General features: G+C 41.1%; 1 protein-coding gene across 4 annotated transcripts in view; it reads right to left on the reverse strand.

The window, feature by feature from the left end:
* LOC141047417 (uncharacterized) overlaps window positions 1-21,269 on the reverse strand; it is a 143,343-nt gene that overhangs the window by 86,598 nt on the left and 35,476 nt on the right. For all 4 annotated transcript variants that reach the window (XM_073542498.1, XM_073542500.1, XM_073542499.1 and 1 more), the window contains one exon: window positions 15,133-15,211. In XM_073542498.1, coding sequence (XP_073398599.1) covers window positions 15,133-15,186 — 54 coding nt within the window. In that variant the 5' untranslated portion in view covers window positions 15,187-15,211. The remainder of the gene's footprint in view (window positions 1-15,132; window positions 15,212-21,269) is intronic.

The following is a 21,269-nucleotide window of genomic DNA, read 5'->3' on the forward strand; positions in this document are numbered from 1 at the left end:
AAATGCTTGGAAACAGTGGGGAAAAAAAGTATTTAGTCAGCCACCAATTGTGCAAGTTCTCCCACTTAAAAAGATGAGAGGCCTGTAAATGACATTTTTATTATTATTTATTTATATAGCACCATTAATTCCATGGTGCTGTACATGAGAAGGGGGTTACATACAAAGTTATAGAGAACGTTAACAAACAAATTTACAATGACAGACTGGTGCAGAGGAGAGAGGACCCTGTCCTTGCGGACTTACATTCTACATCATACGTAGACCACAACTATGAGCGTCAAAATGAGAAAACAAATCCAGAAAGTCACCGTGTGATTTGGCAGGATTTATTTTTCAAATTATGGTGGAAAATAAGTATTTTGTCAATTACAAAAGTTCATCTCAATATTTTTTTATATATCCTTTGTTGGCAATGACAGAGGTCAAACATTTTCTGTATCTCTTCACAAGGTTGGCACACACTGTTGGTGATATGTTGGCCCATTCCTCTATGCAGATCTCCTCTAGAGCAGTGATGTTTTGGGCCTGTTGCTGGACAACACGGATTTTCAAATTCCTCTAAAGGTTTTCTATTGGGTTGAGATCTGGAGACTAGCTAGGCCTCTCCAGGACCTTCATATGCTTCTTACAAAGCCACTCCTTTGTTGCACTGGTGATGTGCTTGGGATCATTATCATGCTGAAAGACCCATCCACGTTTCATCTTCAATGCCATTGCTAATGGAAGGAGGTTTGCACTAAAAATCTCACGATAAATGGCCCCATTCATTCTTTCATGTACACTGATCAGTTGTCCTGGTCCCTTTGCAGAGAAAAGCATGATGTTGCCACCCCCATGCTTCACAGTAGGTATGGTGTTTTTTGGATGCAACTCAGCATTCTGTCTCCTCCAAACACAACGATTTTTGTTTCTACCAAACAGTTCTACTTTGGTTTCATCAGACCATATGAAATTCTTCCAATACTCTTCTGGATAATCCAAATGCTCTATAGCAAACTTCAGATGGGCCCGGACATGAACTGGATTAAGCAGGGGGACACGTGTGGCATTGCAGGATCTGAGTCCGTGGCAGCGTAGTGTGTTTCTACTGATGGTAGCCTTTTTTAGAGTGGTCCGAGCTCCATGCAGGTCATTCACTAGGTCCCCCCGTGTGGTTCTGGGATTTTTGCTCACCGTTCTTGTGATCCTTTTGACCCCATGTTATGAGATCTTGCATGGAGCCCCAGATCAAGGGAGATTATCAGTGGTCTTGTACATCTTCCATTTTCTTATTATTGCTCCCACAGTTGATTTCATCACACCAAGCTGCTTGCCTATTGCAGATTCAGCTTTCCCAGCCTGGTGCAGGGCTACAATTTTGTTTCTGGTGTCCTTCAACAGCTCTTTGGTCTTTACCATAGTCGAGTTTGTAGTGTGACTGTTTAAGGTTGTTGACAGGTGTCTTTTATACGGATAACAACTTCAAACAGGTGCCATTACTACTGGTAATGAGTGGAGGACAGAGGAGCCTCTTAAAGAAAAAGTTACAGGTTTATGAGAGCCAGAAATCTTGCATGTTTTTAGGTGACCAAATACTTATTTTCCAACAATAATTTGGAAAATAAATCTTACTAAATCAGAAAAGGTGATTTTCTGGATTTGTTTTCTAATTTTGACTCATTGTGGTCTACCTATGATGTCAATTACAGGCCTCTCTCATCTTTTTAAGAGGTACACCTTGCACAATTGGTGGCTGACTAAATACTTTTTTTCGCCACTGTATATTATTTAGCCTCACATATACAACAGACCCATGGTTGGGGAACGTTTGATCGTTGTGGGGTGTCTGGACGCCTAATTGGAAGATTCCGTGGTCAGTCTTGGAATTGGGAATCTCTAAAATAAAAAGCTTTACATACCAAACACAATCTAATCTATAAGGTTTGGGATAAAGGTAAAGACATATTACAAATTGGAAATTACACAAATTTTAGTCCCATATGGCACAATTGTAAAATATCAGAAACATATACATTAGGAGAATTTAGAGAATGGGAATCAAGGAGTGTCTATTTGATGTCACAAATCCTAACCGCTGGTGTGTTTAACTCCTTAACGACCGCCGATACGCCTTTCCACGGCAGCAGTTAAGGGTACTTAAACCACAGCGCCGCTTGCAGTTAAGGGTACTTAAGCCACAGAGCCGCTTTTTAATGGCGCTAAGGGTGTATAACGCCCCCCAGAGTCAGATTTTCTCCGGGTCCTCGGCTGCCGAGGGTAGCAGAGACCCCAGAGAACACTATTTGGGTCGGTTTTCACTGATCCTGGTGTTGCGATCGCAGTTATTAACCGTATAACTGCAACCGCAAAAAAAAGTCTGATGTACAGTTTAACTCCTTCACCCCCCAAGGGTTGTTTGCATGTTAATGACCAGGCCGATTTTTACAATTCTGACCACTGTCACTTTATGAGGTAATAACTCTGGAACGCTTCCATGGATCCCGTTAATTCTGACTATGTTTTATCGGGAAATATTTTACTTCATGATAGTGGTAAAATTTCTTTGATATGACTTTGCGTTTGCTTGTGAAAAAAACAGAAATTTGGGGAAAATTTAGAAAATTTCGCAATTTTTCAACTTTGAACTTTCATGCCCTTAAATCACAGATATGTCACACAAAATACTTAATAAGTAACTGATAGGTTGGGGGGGCCTCTTGGGACCCTTTTAGTATGTTGGAATGGTGCGAGATCAGATATGCTTTGATCGGAGCAAAATGAGACGATATGAACACTGGAGACGTATCTCTAGGTGCAATATCATCTGATCTTTACTGAGACTGGTCCAGCTTATATCCAGTGCTGGACTGGGCGTACATCATTACATCATCACGTCATTTCAGATTTTAGTCAGTAATTATTAATTATGGTGGAATGTCCTAGACATCATGAGTAAGCTGGTCTTATCATATGACTCATTTTAGACGTGAAAGAAAGTCTTAAGTTTAACCCCTTCACCCCCAAGGGTGGTTTGCACGTTCATGACCGGGCCAATTTTTACAATTCTGACCACTGTACCTTTATGAGGTCATAACTCTGGAACGCTTCCATGGATCCCGGTGATTCTGACATTGTTTTCTCGTGACATATTGTACTTCATGTTAGTGGTAAAATTATATTCAAATAACTTGCGTTTATTTGTGAGAAAAACGGAAATTTGGCGAAAATTTTGAAAATTTCGCAATTTTCCAACTTTGAATTTTTATGCCCTTAAATCACAGAGATACGGCACACAAAAAACTTGATATCTAACATTTCCCACATGTTTACTTTACATCAGCACAATATTGGAACCAAAATTTTTTTTTGTTAGGAAGTTATAAGGGTTAAAAGTTGACCAGCGATTTCTCATTTTTACAACACCATTTTATTTTTAGGACCACATCACATTTGAAGCCACTTTGAGGGGTCTATATGATAGAAAATACCCAAAAGTGACACCATTCTAAAAACTGCACCCCTTAAAGTGCTCAAAACCACATTCAAGGAGTTCATTAACCCTTTAGGTGCGTCACAGGAATTTTTTGAATATTTAAAAAAAAATGAACATCTAACTTTTTTTCATAAAAAAAATACTTCAGGTTCAATTTTTTTTATTTTACCAAGGGTAACAGGAGAAATTGGACTGCAAAAGTTATTGTGCAATTTGTCCTGAGTACGCAGATACCTGATATGTGGGGGGGAACCACTGTTTCGGTGCATGGCAGAGCTCAGAATGGAAGGAGCGCCGTTTGACCTTTTCAATGCAAAATTGGCAGGAATTCAGATTGGACGCCATGTCACGTTTGGAGAGCCCCTGATGTACCTAAACAGTGGAAACCCCCTACAAGTGACCCCATTTTGGAAACTAGACCCCCCAAGGAACTTATCTAGATATGTGGTGAGAACTTTGAACCCACAAGGGCTTTACAGAAGTTTATAACATACAGCGGTACAATTAAAAAATCATATTTTTTCCACAAAAATGATCTTTTCACCCCAATTTTTATTTTCCCAAGGGTAACAGGACCGTAAAAGTTATTGTGCAATTTGTCCTGAGTACGCTGATACCCCACATGTGGGGGTAAACCACTATTTGGGCGCATGGCAGAGCTCGGAAGGGAAGCAGCGCCATTTGACGTTTTTGGCTGGAATTGAGATCGGACACCATGTCGCGTTTGGAAAACCCCTGATGTACCAAAACAGTGGAAACCCCCCACAAATGACACCATTTTGGAAACTAGACCCCCTAAGGAACTTATCTAGATGTGTGGTGAGAACTTTGAACCCCCATGGGCTTCACAGAAGTTTATAATGCCCGGGCGTGAAAATAAAAAATTCGTATTTTTTCCACAAACATGATCTTTTAGTCACCATTTTTTTATTTTCCCACGGGTACCAGGAGAAATTGGACCCCAAAAGTTGTTGTCCAATTTGTCCTGAGTATGCTGATACCCCATATGTGGGAGAAAACTACTGTATGGGCACACGTCGGGGATCGGAAGGGAAGTAGTGATGTTTTGGAATGCAGACTTTGATGGAATGGTCTGCGGGTGTCATGTTGCCTTTGGAGAGCCCCTAATGTACCTAAACAGTGGAAACCCCCCACAAATGACACCATTTTGTAAACTAGACCCCCCAAGGAACTTATCTAGATGTGTGGTGAGCACTTTGAACCCCCCAGTGCTTCACAGAAGTTTATAACGCCCGGGCGTGAAAATAAAAAATTCGTATTTTTTCCACAAACATGATCTTTTAGTCACCATTTTTTTATTTTCCCAAGGGTACCAGGAGAAATTGGACCCCAAAAGTTGTTGCCCAATTTGTCCTGAGTATGCTGATACCCCATATGTGGGAGAAAACTACTGTATGGGCACACGTCGGGGCTCGGAAGGGAAGTAGTGACGTTTTGGAATGCAGACTTTGATGGAATGGTCTGCGGGTGTCATGTTGCCTTTGGAGAGCCCCTAATGTACCTAAACAGTGGAAACCCCCCACAAATGACCCCATTTTGAAAACTAGACCCACTATGGAACTTATCTAGATGTGAGGTGAGCACTTTGAACCCCCAAGGGCTTCACAGAAGTTTATAATGCCAGGGCATGAAAATAAAAAAATCGTATTTTTTCCAGAAACATGATCAATTAGTCCCCAATTTTTTCATTTTCCCAAGGGTAACAGGAGAAATTGGACCCCCAAAAGTTGTTGTCCAATTTGGCCTGAGTACGCTGACACCCCAAATGTGGGAGAAAACTACTGTATGGACACACGTCGGGGCTCGGAAGGGAAGCAGTGACGTTTTGGAATGCAGACTTTGATGGAATGGTCTGCGGGTGTCATGTGCGTTTGGAGAGCCCCTGATGTACCTAAACTATTGAAACTCCCCACAAGTGACCCCATTTTGGACACTAGACCCTCCACGGAACTTATCTAGATGTGTGGTGAGCACTTTGAACCCCCAAGTGCTTCACAGAAGTTTATAACACTTGGACGTGAAAATAAAAAAAATCATTTTTTTCCACAAAAATGATATTTTTGCCCCCAATTTTTTATTTTCCTAAGGGTAACAGGAGAAATTGGACCCCAAAAATTGTTTTGCAATTTGTCCTGAGTAGGCCGATTCCCTACATGTGGGGGTAAAACACTGTTTGGGCGCATGGCAGAGCTTGGAAGGGAAGGAGCACCATTTGACTTTTTCAACTCAGAATTGGCTGGAATTGAGATCAGACGCCATGTTGCATTTGGAGAGCCCCTGATGTGCCCAAACAGTGGAAACCCCCAATTCTAACTCCAACCCGAACCCCAACACACCCCTAGCCCTAACCCTAACCCTAGCCCTAATGGGAAAATGGAGATAAATACTTTTTTTTTAATTTTATTATTTTTCCCTAACTAAGGGGGTGATATCGGGGGGTTTGATTTACTATTTATGGCGGTTTTTATGTTTGGCGGCTGTCGCACGCTAAAAGACGCTTTTTATTGTAAAAATAGTTTTTGCATCACCACATATTGAGAGCTATAATTTTTCCGTATTTTGACCCACCGAGTCATGTGAGGTCTTATTTTTTGCGGGACGAGTTGACGTTTTTATTGGTACCATTTTCGGGCACGTGACTTTTTGGGACGCAGAATGAACAAAAACCAGCGTTTCATGAATTTCTTTTGGGGGGGTGCGTTTACACCGTTCCGCGTGCGGTAAAATTGATAAAGCGGTTTTATTCTTCGGGTCAGTACGGTTACAGCGATACCTCATTTAGGTCGTTTTTTTATGTTTTTGTCGGTTTTATGCAATGAAAACTATTTTATATAAAAAATAATTATTTTTGCATCGCTTTATTCTGCGAGCTATAACTTTTTTATTTTTTCGCTGATGATGCTGTGTGGCGGCTCGTTTTTTGCGGGACAAGATGACGTTTTCAGCGGTACCATGGATATTTATATGCGTCTTTTTGATCGCGCGTTATTACACTTTTTGTTTGGCGGTATGATAATAAATCATTATTTTTTGCTTCGTTTTTTATTTTTATTTTTTAAGGGGTTCGCTAAAGGGGTTAACTAATGGGACAGTTTTATAGGGCGGGTCATTACGGACGCGGCGATACCTAATATGTGTACTTTTATTGTTTTTTTTTTATTATTTCCAAAAAATGGATTTATTGGGGGAATATTTTTTTTTTTTTTCTAATTTATTTGGCGATTTTTTTTTTAATTATTTTAACACTTTTTTTATTTTTTTTTTTTACTTTATTAAATAGTCCCAGGTGGGACATCACTGTCCTGTGACAGATCGCTGATCTGTCACATCACAGATCACTGTGACAGATCAGCGATCTGACACAGACACTGCAGAAGGCTTCCTCATGCCTGCGCTTTGCAGGCACTGAGGAAGCCAGCTTCCTCAGGCCCCCGAAGGCCCCCGTCGCCATCTTGGATTCGGGGGCCTGGAGGAAAGGAGCCCCCCGCAGCAACGCTGCACATTGCGCTGCCGTGGGGGGCTCAGGGAAGCACGGAGGGAGCCCCCTCCCTGCCGATCCTTCCCTTTAACCCCCGGTACACCGCGATCATGTTTGATCGCGGTGTGCAAGGGGTTAACGTGTCGGGGGCGGTCCGTGACCGCCCCTGACACATTGTGCCGGGTGTCAGCTGTGATAATCAGCTGACACCTGGCCGCGATCAGCGGCGCTCACCACGTGGGCGCCGCTGATCGCGCCGACGTACTATCCCGTCCATGGGCATAGGGGCCCAGGGCACATGGACGGGATAGTACGTCGGATGGCAGAAAGGGGTTAATCTTCATCATTAGCCACCATAGCTACTAAGCCTTTATCTAATTTAATTATATGCCAACTGTCATTAGCTACCTCAAATCGATACTGTGCTATGTGTCAAATGCTAATTTGCGTGTTTATCAGTCATCAGGTTGTGTTGACCCAAAGAAATGTACAACTTATCTGATATGTTCAAAGTCTCACTGTAAGCAAATGTCATCTTACATAAATAGGTGTTGTTCTAGTTTATGAGAGTAAAGCTGGAGTCACACATAGCGACTCACCAGCGTTCCCGACAACGATATCAACGTGTCAGGATCGCTGGTGAGTCGCTATGTGATCGCTGGTGAGCTGTCACACAGACCGCTTCACCAGCGATCAGCACAGCGACGCCGAGCGCGCAGCGTCGCTGTGTTCGTTAGTTACCAGCGAGCTGATGCAGGGAGCTGGTAACTAACGTATACATCAGGTATCCAAGGGACGTGCGTCCCTTAGATACCCGATGTGTACGTTAGTTACCAGCTCCCTGCATCAGTGCGCTGGTAACTAACGTACACATCGGGTATCTAAGGGACGCCCGTCCCTTGGATACCCGATGTGTACGTTAGTTACCAGCAGATCGCTGGTCTCCCACCTGTCACACGCAGCGATGCGTGCTGGCCAGCGGGAGACCAGCGACCAAAGAAAAGTCCAGAGGTTTCCCAGAGCGATCAGTGATACCGGCAGGGGTGCCGGTCGCTGATCGCTGTCACACACAGCGATCTCGCTGGTGAGATCGCTGTTGTGTCACAAAACTTGTGACTCAGCAGCGATCTCGCTAGCGAGATTGCCATGTGTGACGGGGCCTTAATAGCGTTTGAGAGATATTCATAAAAAGGGTCTCTAAGTGTGTGTTAGAAGGGTCTCTGAATACCCTATCATAACATTTCCCATATGTCTACTTTACATCAGCACAATCTTGGAACCAAATTTTTTTTTTTTTTGTTAGGAAGTTATAAGGGGTAAAAGTTGACCAGTGATTTCTCATTTTTACAACACATTTTTTTTTTTAGGGACCACATCACATTTGAAGTCACTTTGAGGGGTCTATATGATAGAAAATACCCAAAAGTGACACGATGCTAAAAACTGCACCCTCTCAAGGTACGCAAAACCACATTCAAGAAGTTTATTAACGTTTCAGGTGCTTCACAGGAATTTTTTGAATGTTTAAAAAAAATTTTTTTATTTTCCCAAGGGTAACAGGAGAAACTGGACCCAAAAAGTTGCTTTGCAGTTTGTCCTGAGTATGGTCACACCCCATATGTGGGGGTAAACCACTGTTTGGGCGCATGGCAGAGCTTGAAAGGAAAGGAGCATCATTTGACTTTTTCAACGCAGAATTGGCTGGAATTGAGATCAGGTGCATGTCGGGTTTGGAGAGTCCCAGATGTCCCTAAACCGTGGAATCCCCCCAATTCTAACTCCAACCCTAACTCCAACACACCCCTAACCCCAATCCTAAGCCTAAGTTTAGCCGCAACCCTAACAAAATAAATAAGGTCCTTTTTTTTTTTTAGATTTTTCCTTAACTAAGGGGGTGATAAAAGTTTTTTTTATTTACTATCCATAGCGGGTTTTTAAAGCGTGTTTTTATGCTTGGCAGCTGTCACACACTAAAATATGCTTTTTAGTGCAAAAAATAGCTTTTGCATCACCACATTGAGTTATAATTTTTCCATATTTTGGCTCACAGAGTCATGTGAAGTCTTGTTTTTTGCGAGACGAGTTGACGTTTTTATTGGTACCATTTTTGGGCACGTGACATTTTTTGATCGCTTTTTATTCTGATTTTTTGGAAGGCAGAATGAACAAAAACCAGCAAATCATGAATTTCTTTGGGGGGGGGGGTGCGTTTATAACGTGTTCCGCGTGTGGTAAAACTGATAAAGCAGTTTTATTTTTCAGGTCAGTACGATTACAGTGATACTTCATTTATATTTTTTTTATGTTTTGGCGCTTTTATACAATAAAATCTATTTTATGTAAAAAATCATTATTTTTGCATCGCTTTATTTTGAGAGCTAACTTTTATTTTTCTGGTGATGAGCTATATAGCGGCTTATTTTTTGTGGGACAAGATGACGTTTTCAGAGGTACCACGTTTATATCCGTCTTTTTGATCGCGCATTATTCCACTTTTGGTTCGGCGGTATGTTGATAAAGCATTGATATTTTGCCGCCTTTTTTTTTTTATGGTGTTCATTAAAGGGCTTAACTAGTGGGACAGTTTTAAAGGTCAGGTCGCTACGGATGCGGCAATACTAAATGTGTACTTTTATTGTCTGGATTTTTTTTTATTAAAATATTTATTTACTGATGGAATAAATATTGATTTTATTATTTTTTTTTAAATATTTTTACAGTTTTTTTTTTATTTCATTCTTACTTTTACACTTTGTCCCACTATGGGACACTCATTTTGTGCAGACTGATCGCTTATATGGCAGATCCGCATGCCATATAAGGCCTCTTTCACACTTCAGTTTTTTACAATCAGTCACAATCCGCCAGGTTTTGAAAAAAACGGATCCTCAATTTTCTTTTGAGGATCCGTTTTTTTTCCCCATTGACTTGCATTAATGGCGGATTGTGACGGATTTTTTTTTGAGGATCCGCCAAAAGTTGCTGTCTGTCACCATCCTTAAAGATTTCAAAACGGAGCTTGCAACTTCCGTCTCTCTCTCTCTCTCTCTCTCTCTGTGTTCCGATCACAGTGTTCCGAGGGTTAAAGTGCCGGGAGTGGTCCATGACCGCTCCTGGCACTTAGTGCCAGTTGTGAGAAATGGGGGAGCGCGGCTGATCGCACTTGGCGTACTATTAATTCCCAGGTCACATGGACGGAATAGTACATCTTATGTCAGAGAGGGGTTAGTTTCTCTCTCCTTTGATGTGATCGCACATCAGAGGAGAGAGATAAAGGGTCTCCGATCCCCCCAGTACCTCCTGATGTCCTTGGGTCTCCTGGCTTACCCCCACGGCCGCCGGTGTCTTATTCCGGTAAGAAAATGGCAGTGCGAGATCTGCCAACCGGCAACAATAGGAAAAATTTTCCTATTGGTTAATTTTGGCCACTGTGATAGACCCCATCACAGTGATCAAAATAAAAAAGTAAATAACCTCCCCCCCCCCCCCTTAGTTAGGGAAAAGCAATGGAATAAAGAAAATGCATTTTATTTCCATTTTCTCATTAAGGTTAGAGTTAGCCTAAAGTGAGTTGGGCTAAAGTTAAGGCCCTTTTACATTTAGCGATGCACTAGCGATCCGACCCGGTCAGGATCGCTGGTGCATCGCTAAATGATCGCTAGTGAGCTTTCACACAGGAAGATCTCACAGCGATGCAGCAGCGACGCAGCGCACGATATTCACCTTTCACACACAGCGATCCTGACGTCCTCCCGCCCGCGTCCAGCGTCGCTCGTCTCACATAGCAGGAAGCCCAGCAGGAAGCAGACGACGAGAAATGTAGCCGCCTGATCTCGCGCGATCAGCTATGGACAGCGGGGGAGCCGGTTGGAGGTAAGTATCACACATAGCGATATCGCCAGTGATATCGCTATAACGTCACAAAACCAGTGACGTTTTAGCGATATTGCTAGCGATATCGCTATGTGTAAAACCCCCTTTAGTGTTAGGGTCAGGATTAGGGTTGGGATTAGGGTTATGGTTAGGGGTGTGTTGGGGTTAGGGTTGTGATTAGGGTTGGAGTTAGAATTGGGGGGTTTCCACTGTTTAGGTACAGCAGGGGGTCTCCAAACGCGACATGGCGCCACCAATTCCAGCCAATTTTGCGTTCAAAAAGTCCAACGGTGCTTCCTCCCTTCGGACCACTGCCATGCGCCCAAACAGTGGTTACCCCCCACATACGGGGTACCTTCGTACTCAGGACAAACAGAACAACAACTTTTGGGGTCCAATTTCTCCTGTTACCCTTGTGAAAATAAAAGTGGGCTAAAAAATTATTTTTGAGGAAAAAAAATGATTTTTTATTTTCACAGCTCTGCGTTGGGGGTTCAAAGTGCTCACCAACATCTAGATAAGTTCCTTTAGGGGTCTAGTTTACAAAATGGTGTCACTTGTGGGGGTTTCCACTGTTTAGGTACATCAGGCGCTCTCCAAACGCGACATGGTGTCCGATCTCAATTTCAGCCAATTCTGCATTGAAAAAGTCCTTCACTTCAAAGCTCTGCCATGCGCCCAAACAGTGGTTTGCCCTCACATATGGGTTTTCGGCGTATTCAGGACAAATTGCACAACAAATTTTGTGGTTCATTTTCTCTTTTACACTTGTGAAAATAAAAAAAAAAAAAATTGGTTCTCAAGTGAAAGGTTTGTAAAAAAAAGTTAAATGTTAATTTTTTCCTTCCACATTGCTTCAGTTCCTGTGAAGCACGTAAAGGGAAAATAAACTTCTTGAATGTGGTTTTGAGCACCTTGAGGGGTGCAAATGTTGTTGCAAAAATGAGAAATTGCTGGTCAACTTTTAATCCTTATAAGTTCCTAACAAGAAAAAAATTTTGCTTCCAAAATTGTGCTGATGTAAAGTAGACATGTGGGAAATGTTATTTATTAAGTATTTTGTGTGACATCTCTCTGATTTAAGGGCATAAAAATTAAAATTTTAAAATTGCATAAAAAAATTTAAATTTGCACCATATTTCCGTTTTTTTCATAAACGCAAGTCATATCGAATAAATTTTACTACCATCATGAAGTACAATATGTCACAAAAAAAACAAATCTCAGAATCAGTGGGATTCGTTAAAGCATTCCAGAGCTATAACTAATGATCTATTATGGGGTTACATGGCTATGGTACTGGTCAATATAGTTATGGGATCACCCCCCCCACCATGAGCTGAGGTTGGAAACCCATAACTGAAGAGCAAAGGGAGTGAACCCCGCTAAGAGCACAAAACTCGACCATCACTACAAAAAGACCTTATGTCCACTGGGTGATTACTGCTGGCGGAAGATGGACATAAGGTCTGTTTTTATTAATGCACAGCTGTCCTTGATCACTAATTATCTTTTTTGATATGTGAAAAATGATCATGTATATGTATTTTTATATTAATATGCACTTTAGCACATCACATTGTTAATGCACTATAACTGTGCTTTTGTACTGTTTAAATAATGTGGTATGTTTTATATATTTGATAATTGTTAAATATCTATATAGTTTAGATGCTTTAAATACTATGCATTTGCACCATGACACTGCTTGAGAAAGTTCCACACGTCTTTTGGGACCGAAACGTCGCCAGTTGGACAATTAAACTGCACATGGATTGATTCTATTATGGTGTGCTGCTTCCATTTTTGTGGATTTAGATAGATATATAATACTCAGGCCGATGTTTATTAATGAACAGGGTTTAATTTTGGGGTAAAAAATGGCGTGGGCTCCTGCGCACCTACTGAACATATAACTAAATAAACAACTTAATTTTTTTTTTTAAAGGCAATATTTTTTTTTTTTTATCCATAGAGTATCTAGGACTCCCCCAAACGTGTTTCATTTTGGTGCAGCCGGCGCACCGTCAAACCTACACATACCTGTGCATGGCCTGCGTGCCAAATGCTAAAGTTAGGGTACGCAGGTCGCAAGCAGTTATGCGCCTATAGGCAAGGCTGACCGGAGAAGGCACGGCAAGGGGCGGAGCTTCACGCCAAGCATACGCTGCGCCTCCTAATGCAAGTAGCCTTACACGAGTGCTCAAGAATTGGTGACTATTGAAAAGGATTATCTACACTTAAAAGCCCAATTTTTGAAATACAATTTCAATTCGTCCACAAAATTTGCATACTTTGAATGTTGGGTGAAGGGGTGGATTTAGTATGTAGAATTATTTTTCAAGCCAGAAAGTTGATACCATTGCAATGGATGGACCAGGGTTGGAAGAATAAAAGTCCAGAATCAACAACCTCTTGTGTCTAGAGTGGGGAATATACATTAAAAGGAAGGCCCTTAAAGTAATAAATATTTGGGGCAATGGTTTATTACACCGGATATTCCATCAGCGACTCTCCTTAGTAGTATCATTATGGACCATTTAGTTATTGCCCTGTATAGATGTGTGTACGAGTGTAAATAAAATTTATGTTCCCAATACACCCAAAAATATACTCTGAGGCATATAAAAATATAGTTACAATGAAAATAACAAACAGTTGGAAGAGTTACTATAATTGCCATTTATTTATATATTTTTTGAACTACATGTATAAATTCAGTTTGATTAAAATACAATATCAGCCAGGTATGTAATATTCTGAAAAGCAAACTGCTAGCTATGGTAGACATAAAGCAGTATTGTGTAATGTATTCATTTTTATATATGTTGTTGATTCTACTTTCCATAACGTATAATTGTCAAAATGTGAAAAATCAAAATGTATGTTAAATGCCATTTTTGAAAAGTAAAAAAACATTAATACTTTACTCTCTTTATATTGTTTTACATTTTCTTTTTGAGAACACATTCTCTTTCAGCCACTCAGCTATGCTTGATATTGTGGGAATAACCCTTTGAGTCCAAACAGGACCAATATACCGTACATACTCGAATATAAGCCGAGAATTTCAGCCCATTTTTTTGGGCTGAAAGTCCCGCTCTCAGCTTATATTCGAGTCATATACACCAGGGGGTCGGAGGGGGGCGGGGGTGTCAGGTCATACTTACCCGTCCTGGCACGGTCACTGCAGCCCCCAGCTTCTCCACGATCTCCCTTCCTTCAGCGGTCACATGGTACCGCTCATTAAACTCATGAATATGCACTGAAGGCAGAAAGGGAGATCGCGGAGAAGCTGGGAGCTGCAGAGACCGTGCCAGGACGGGTAAGTATAGCGATACTCACCTGACCGGGGTCTACTAACCACGTCACCGTGCCCTCTGCTGTCTGACCGTCACTGACAGATGACGTGCCAGACAGCAGCAAGCAGCGATGGACCGGGGGACAGGTGAATATCTCAGGTGCCAGCAGTGACACCAGCAGCTGGTCCCAGCAACGGAGAGGTGAGTATGTCATTTTTTTTTATTTTTAAATGCAGCAGCACATGGGGGCATAATTTATGGAGCATCTTATGGGGGCAGCATATAGGGTATAATATATGGAGCATCTTATGGGGGCAGCAAATGGGAGCATAATCTATGGAGCATCTTATGGGGGCAGCATATGGGGGCATAACCTATGGAGCATCATATGGGGGCAGCATATGGGGACTATTCTATGGAACATTTTATGGGGCAGCATATGGGGCATAATCTATGGAGCATCTTATGGGGCCATAACCTTTCTGGAGCAGCATATGGGGCATATTATTCTATGGAGCATATTATGGGGTCATTATTAACCTTTGTGCAGCATTATATGGGGTGTATTTTGTATGGAGCATCTTATGGGGCCCATGCGGTATACAAATATAAATAATAGAAAATAAAGCAAATTGCACAGGCTGATATGCTGTCTCTTTCTGTCACAGCTTGTCAGGGGGAAGCACAGTATTCGTGTGAATATAATCGAAGATGCACGTGAGAAGATTACACATAAGAAGTTTGATCAAAGATCACACTTACAAAATTAAAATTTAGAACAAAAAACACCAGATACCACCAAATCTAAATGGTTCTCAAAGCAAGGGATCATTCTAGCATGATTCTTTTTAAGGATGACCTAAAAAGCAAAAGGAATATCCTTCAACTGTAGCCACGCAAAGTTAATTCTGTAGCCATTCTGTTCTCTTACAAGAGCAACATTGCTCAATTAGTAAATTCACTGGTGTATCAGAAACACTTACATCCATCTGGTGGTGTCCATGCTGCCATCCTCGGTCTCCTCCACGGTGATACATTTCTTCTGAACTAGGCCAGTGTGCCCTTAAAAAAAAAAAAAAACATGCCATCATGCATACTTTATAAACAAAAACAATTTTAGTGCCTAGCTGAACATCTAGGTAAAATCTCTATTAACTTAATAACATCCCGCAAGGATTACCGGACAAAATTTCTTTGAACTGTAGAAGATTTATTTATAGTGTAGCTACATAGAGGTTTTAGCAATCCAGGTCAGAACTTCACTTTTTAATTCAGAAAAATAATTTCTGCAAATGGAAGACAATAGCCTAACACTGTGAAAATCATTTTTAGATCAGGTTTTTGTTTTACTGAAAGACATTGGATTTCTCAAGGATTTACATGTGTTAACATGACTAAGAAAGCATATCTGAGGTGAGGTTTTCCTCAATTAACTTATTAAATACTACCAAACCATTAATGAGGTTGTCTTTTTTTTTTTTTTTACTATGGGCCTAACAGCTAAAAGTCTGGTAGTTGCTAACAGAGTCTACCTGGCGATGGCTTCAGGACAATCCTATCAGAAATTCAGCTGCTCAACGTCAGCAGAGCAGCTCTTCTTCTTCTGGGTTATTATGTCCACGGGGCGTGACTGCCAACATCATGCCGATTAACAGTTTCTCTCCAACAGCACGACATTGGAAGTCATGCCCCATCACAGAGCGGAAGAGTGACCGCTGCTCTGCCGATGCAATCACCAGCAGGAGGGGTCTGTGGCCCTTCTGTGCCAGCTAGTTAGCAACTACCTACCTGTAAGCTCTTAAGCCCGTAGTAAAGAATTACAAAGTGCTGGATAACCCCGCTCCGCCCGGTGGTCGACACTCATATAAAGCCAGCAATTCTGCTACATACTGGTGATCAGATCATTGCCTGCATGTAGCAGAGGCGATTGGGTTATGGCAGCTTATAGTCTCCCATGGAGACTATTGAAGCATGCCAAAAAAGGAAAAAAAAAAAAAAAAAGTTTCTAAAAATATAAAAAAAGAAAAATATAAAAGTTCAAATCACCTCCCCTTTCACCTCATTCAAAATAAAACAAACAAACAAACAAAAAAAAAAAAAACGAACATACACATATTTCGTACTGCCACATTCATAATCCCCCGATCAACATAAAAAAACAAATTAACCCGATCGCTAAACGGCGTAGCGGAGAGAAAAATTTCAAAACGCCAGAATTAAGTTTTTTTGGTTACCGCAACACTGCATTAAAATGCAATAACGGAGCGATCAAAAGATCATATCTGCACCAAAATGGTATAATTAAAGACGTCAGCCCGAGATCACGAAAAATAGAGACGCTACAGGTATCAGAAAATGGTGCAATTTTTTTTAAAGAAACTTTGGATTTTTTTTTTCACCACTTAACCCCTTTACCCCCAAGGGTGGTTTGCACGTTCATGACCGGGCCAATTTTTACAGTTCTGATCACTGTCCCTTTATGAGGTAATAACTCTGAAATGCTTCCATGGATCCCACTGATTTGGACATTGTTTTCTTGTGACATATTGTACTTCATGTTAGTGGTAAAATTTCATACATATAACTTGCGTTTATTTGTGAAAAAAAAAAAAACGGAAATTTGGTGAAAATTTTGAAAATTTTCCAACTTTGAATTTTTATGCCCTGAAATCACAGAGATATGGCATACAAAAAAACTTAAGTAACATTTCACATGTTTACTTTACATCAGCACAATTTTGGAACCAAAATTTTTTTGGTTAGGAAGCTATAAGGGTTAAAAGTTGACCAGCGATTTCTCATTTTTGCAACACCATTTTATTTTTACGGCCCACATCACATTTGAAGTCACTTTGAGGGGTATATATGATAGAAAATACCCAAAAGTGACACCATTCTAAAAACTGCACCCCTCAAGGTGCTCAAAACCACATTCAAAAAGTTTATTAATCCTTCAGGTGCTTCACAGGAATTTTTTGAATGTTTAAAAAAAAAATTAACATTAATTTTTATTCACAAAAAAATTATCTCAGGTCCAATTTTTTTTATTTTACCAAGGGTAACAGGAGAAATTGGACTGCAAAAGTTATTGTGCAATTTGTCCTGAGTACGCTGATACCTGATATGTGGGGGGGAACCACTGCTTCAGGGCATGGCAGAGCTCAGAAGGGAAGGAGCGCCGTTTGACTTTTTCAATGCAAAATTGGCTGGAATTCAGATTGGACAGCATGAGACGTTTGGAGAGCCTCTAATGTGCCTTAACAGTGGAAACCCCCCACAAATGACACCAATTTGGAAACTAGACCCCCTAAGGAACATATTTAGATGTGTGGTGAGCACTTTGAAACCCCCAGTGCTTCACAGAAGTTTATAACGCCCAGGCGTGAAAATAAAAAAAAAAAAAAGTCATTTTTCCCACAAACATGATCTTTTAGTCCTCCAATTCTTTTATTTTCCCAAGGGTAACAGGAGAAATTGGACCCCAAAAGTTGTTGTGCAATTTGTCCTGAGTACGCTGATACCCCATATGTGGGAGAAAACTACTGTATGGGCACACGTCGGGGCTAGGAAGGGAAGTAGTGACGTTTTGGAATGCAGACTTTGATGGAATGGTCTGTGGGTGTCATGTTGCCTTTGGAGAGCCCCTGATGTACCTAAACAGTGGAAACCCCCCACAAGTGACCCCATTTTGGAAACTAGACCCCCCTAAGGCACATATCTAGATGTGTGGTGAGCACTTTGAATCCCCAAATGCTTCACAGAAGTTTATAACGCCCGGGCGTGAAAATATATATATATTTTTTTTTTTTTTTTTTTTATTTTTTTTTTACACAAAAATGATATTTTTGCCCCCAATTTTTATTTTCCTAAGGATAACAGGAGAAATTGGACGCCAAAAGTTGTTTTGCAATTTGTCCTGAGTGGGCTGATACCCTATATGTGGGGGTAAAACACTGTTTGGATGCATGGCAGAGCTTGGAAAGGAAGGAGCAACATTTGACTTTTACAACGCAGAATTGGCTGGAATTGAGATCAGACGCACTGTTGCGTTTGGAGAGCACCTGATGTGCCCAAACAGTGGAAACCCCCCAATTCTAACTCCAACCCTAACCCCAACACACCCCTAACCCTAATCTCAGCCCTAGCCCTAATGGGAAAATTGAAATAAGTAAAAAAAAAAATGTAATTTTATTATTTTTTCCTAACTAAGGGGGTGATAAATGGGGGTTTGATTTGCTATTTATGGTGGGTTTTTATGTTTGGCAGCTGTCATACGCTAAAAGACGCCTTTTATTGGAAAAATAGTTTTGCATCACCACATTTTGAGAGCTATAATTTTTCCATATTTTCACCCACCGAGTCATGCGAGGTCTTATTTTTTGCGGGACGAGTTGACGTTTTTATTGGTACCATTTTTGGGCACGTGAAATTTTTTGATCGCTTTTTATTCCGATTTTTGGGACGCAAAATGAACAAAAACCAGCACGTTTACACCGTTCCGCGTGCGGTAAAATTGATAAAGCGGTTTTATTCTTCGGGCCAGTACGATTACAGCGATACCTCATTTATGTCGCTTTTTTTTATGTTTTGGCGCTTTTATGCAATGAAAACAATTTTATATAAAAACATTACTTTTGCATCGCTTTATTCTGCAAGCTATAACTTTTTTATTTTTTCGTGATGACGCTGTGTAGCAGCTCGTTTTTTTGCGGGACAAGATGACGTTTTCAGCGGTACCATGGTTATTTATATCCGTCTTTTTTATCGCGCGTTATTGCACTTTTTGTTCGGCGGTATGATAATAAAGCATTATTTTTTGTTTTTTTATTTTTATTTTTTAAGGGGTTCGCTAAAGGGGTTAACTAATGGGACAGTTTTATAGGGCGGGTCGTAACGGACGCGGCGATACTAAATATGTGTACATTTATTGTTTTTTTATTTCCAAAAAATGAATTTATTAGAGGAATATTTTTTTTTTTTAAATTTATTTAGCGATTTTTTTATAAAATTATTTTTACACTTTTTTTTTTTTTTTTACTTTATTACACTGTCCCAGGGAGGACATCACTGTCACGTGCGAGATCGCTGATCTGACACATCACAGATCTGTGACAGATCAGCGATATGACACAGGCATTGAAGCAGGCTTCCTCATGCCTGCTCTCAGCAGGCAGTGAGGAAGTTGGCTCCCTGCAGGGCCCCGAAGGTCCCTGTCGCCATATTGGATCCGGCGACTTGCAGGGAAGGAGGCCCCCGCAGCAGTGCTGCACATCGCGCTGCTGCGGGGGTCTCAGGGAAGCACGGAGGGAGCCCCCTTCCTGCCGATGCTGCCCTAAACCCCCGGTACACCGAGATCGTGTTTGATCGTAGTGTGCCAAGGGTTAACGTTCCGGGGACGGTCCGTGACCACTCCTGACAATGTGCCGGGTATCAGCTGTGATAATCAGCTGACACCCGGCTGCGATCAGCGTCACTCCCCCCGTGAGCGCCGCTGAACACTATGACGTACTATCCCGTCCATGGGCATAGGGGCCCGGGTCCCATGGATGGAATAGTACGTCAGATGTCAGGAAGGGGTTAATATACCATGTTTGGTGTCTATGAACTCATAATGACCAAGAGAATCATAGTGGCAGGTCAGTTTTAGCATTTGGTGAACATTGTAAAGAAAAATAAATCCAAAAAACTTGTGTAATTGCACTTTTTTTTTGCAATTTCACCGCACTTGGGATTTTTTTCCCATATTTGAGTACACAATATGGTAAAACCAATGGTGTCATTCAAAAGTACAACTCGTCGCGCAAAAAACAAGCCCTCACATGGCCATATTGACGGAAAAATAAAAAAAGTTATAGCTCTGGGAAGAAGGCGAGCAAAAAACAAACAAATGAAAAATGGCTCCATTATGAAGGGGGTAAACTAACATGCTTCATTGTCAATATTAATGCATAGTGCAATGCTGTTTTTTTGCTCATTCTGCCAGCACATAAATTAGGGAAATGGGGAGAGAAAAAAAAAAAAAAAGATAAACGGAATTTTATATCCTCCAAAATGGTGCAAATAAAAACTTCCAATGCATACTGAAAAAAAAAAACTTCACAAAAAACTCTTTTGAAGGAAGATTTTTAATAACAGCTTTCAATATGATGATGTAAAACTTAACATTTTATATGTATATTTATATACATAAACTTTCTATCTATCCCTGACACCGCAGTGAACATACTGACCTAGAGAATAACATTTTATCACTTTTACCACAAGGAGAACAGCATTAATAAAAATTAATAATAAATTTTATTTCTATAGCGCCGACATATTCCACTGCACTTTACATTTCAGAGGGGATTTGTACAGACAATAGACATTACAGTATAACAATAATCACAATGGAGTATAACAAATACCAAGAGGAATGAGGGCCCTGCTCGCAAGCTTACAGTCTAGGAGGAAAGAGGTAGACACGAAAGGTGGGTGGTAACAATCGCCCTGATTGTATGGACCAGCCATAATGTTAAGTGTGTAACAGTACAGACACAGAGGGCTAATGGATGCATAAAGCATGTGGGAACATGATGCGGGGAACCTGGTTATGGTAAAACTTTTTGGCTGTGCCACACAGGGATAGATAAGGTTAATGTGTTGAGGCGATAGGCCAGTCTGAATAAATGAGTTTTCAGGGTACGCTTAAAACTGTGGGGATTGGGTACTAATCGTATTGACCTGGGAAGTGCATTCCAAAGAATTGGCACAGCACGTGTAAAGTCTTGGAGACGGGAGTGGGAGGTTCTGATTATTCAGGATGCTAACCTCAGGTCATCAGCAGAATGGAGGGCGCGGGTAGGGTGATATACTGAAACAAGGGAGGAGATGTAGGGTGGTGCTGAGCCATGGAGGGCTTTGTGGGTGAGGGTAATAAGTTTATACTGAATTTTGGAGTGAATGGGTAGACAGTGTAATGACTGGCACAAGGTAGAGGCATCGGTGTAACGATTGGTGATGAATATGATCCTGGCTGCTGCATTCAAGACAGATTGGAGAGGGGAGAGTTTGGTAAGAGGGAGACCGATTAGAAGAGAGTTACAACAGTCGAGACAAGAATGAATAAGAGAAACATTAA

Source organism: Dendrobates tinctorius, unplaced genomic scaffold (assembly GCF_039654945.1).
Source record: "Dendrobates tinctorius isolate UK_male_01 unplaced genomic scaffold, ASM3965494v1 ptg000127l, whole genome shotgun sequence".
NCBI lineage: Eukaryota > Metazoa > Chordata > Amphibia > Anura > Dendrobatidae > Dendrobates > Dendrobates tinctorius.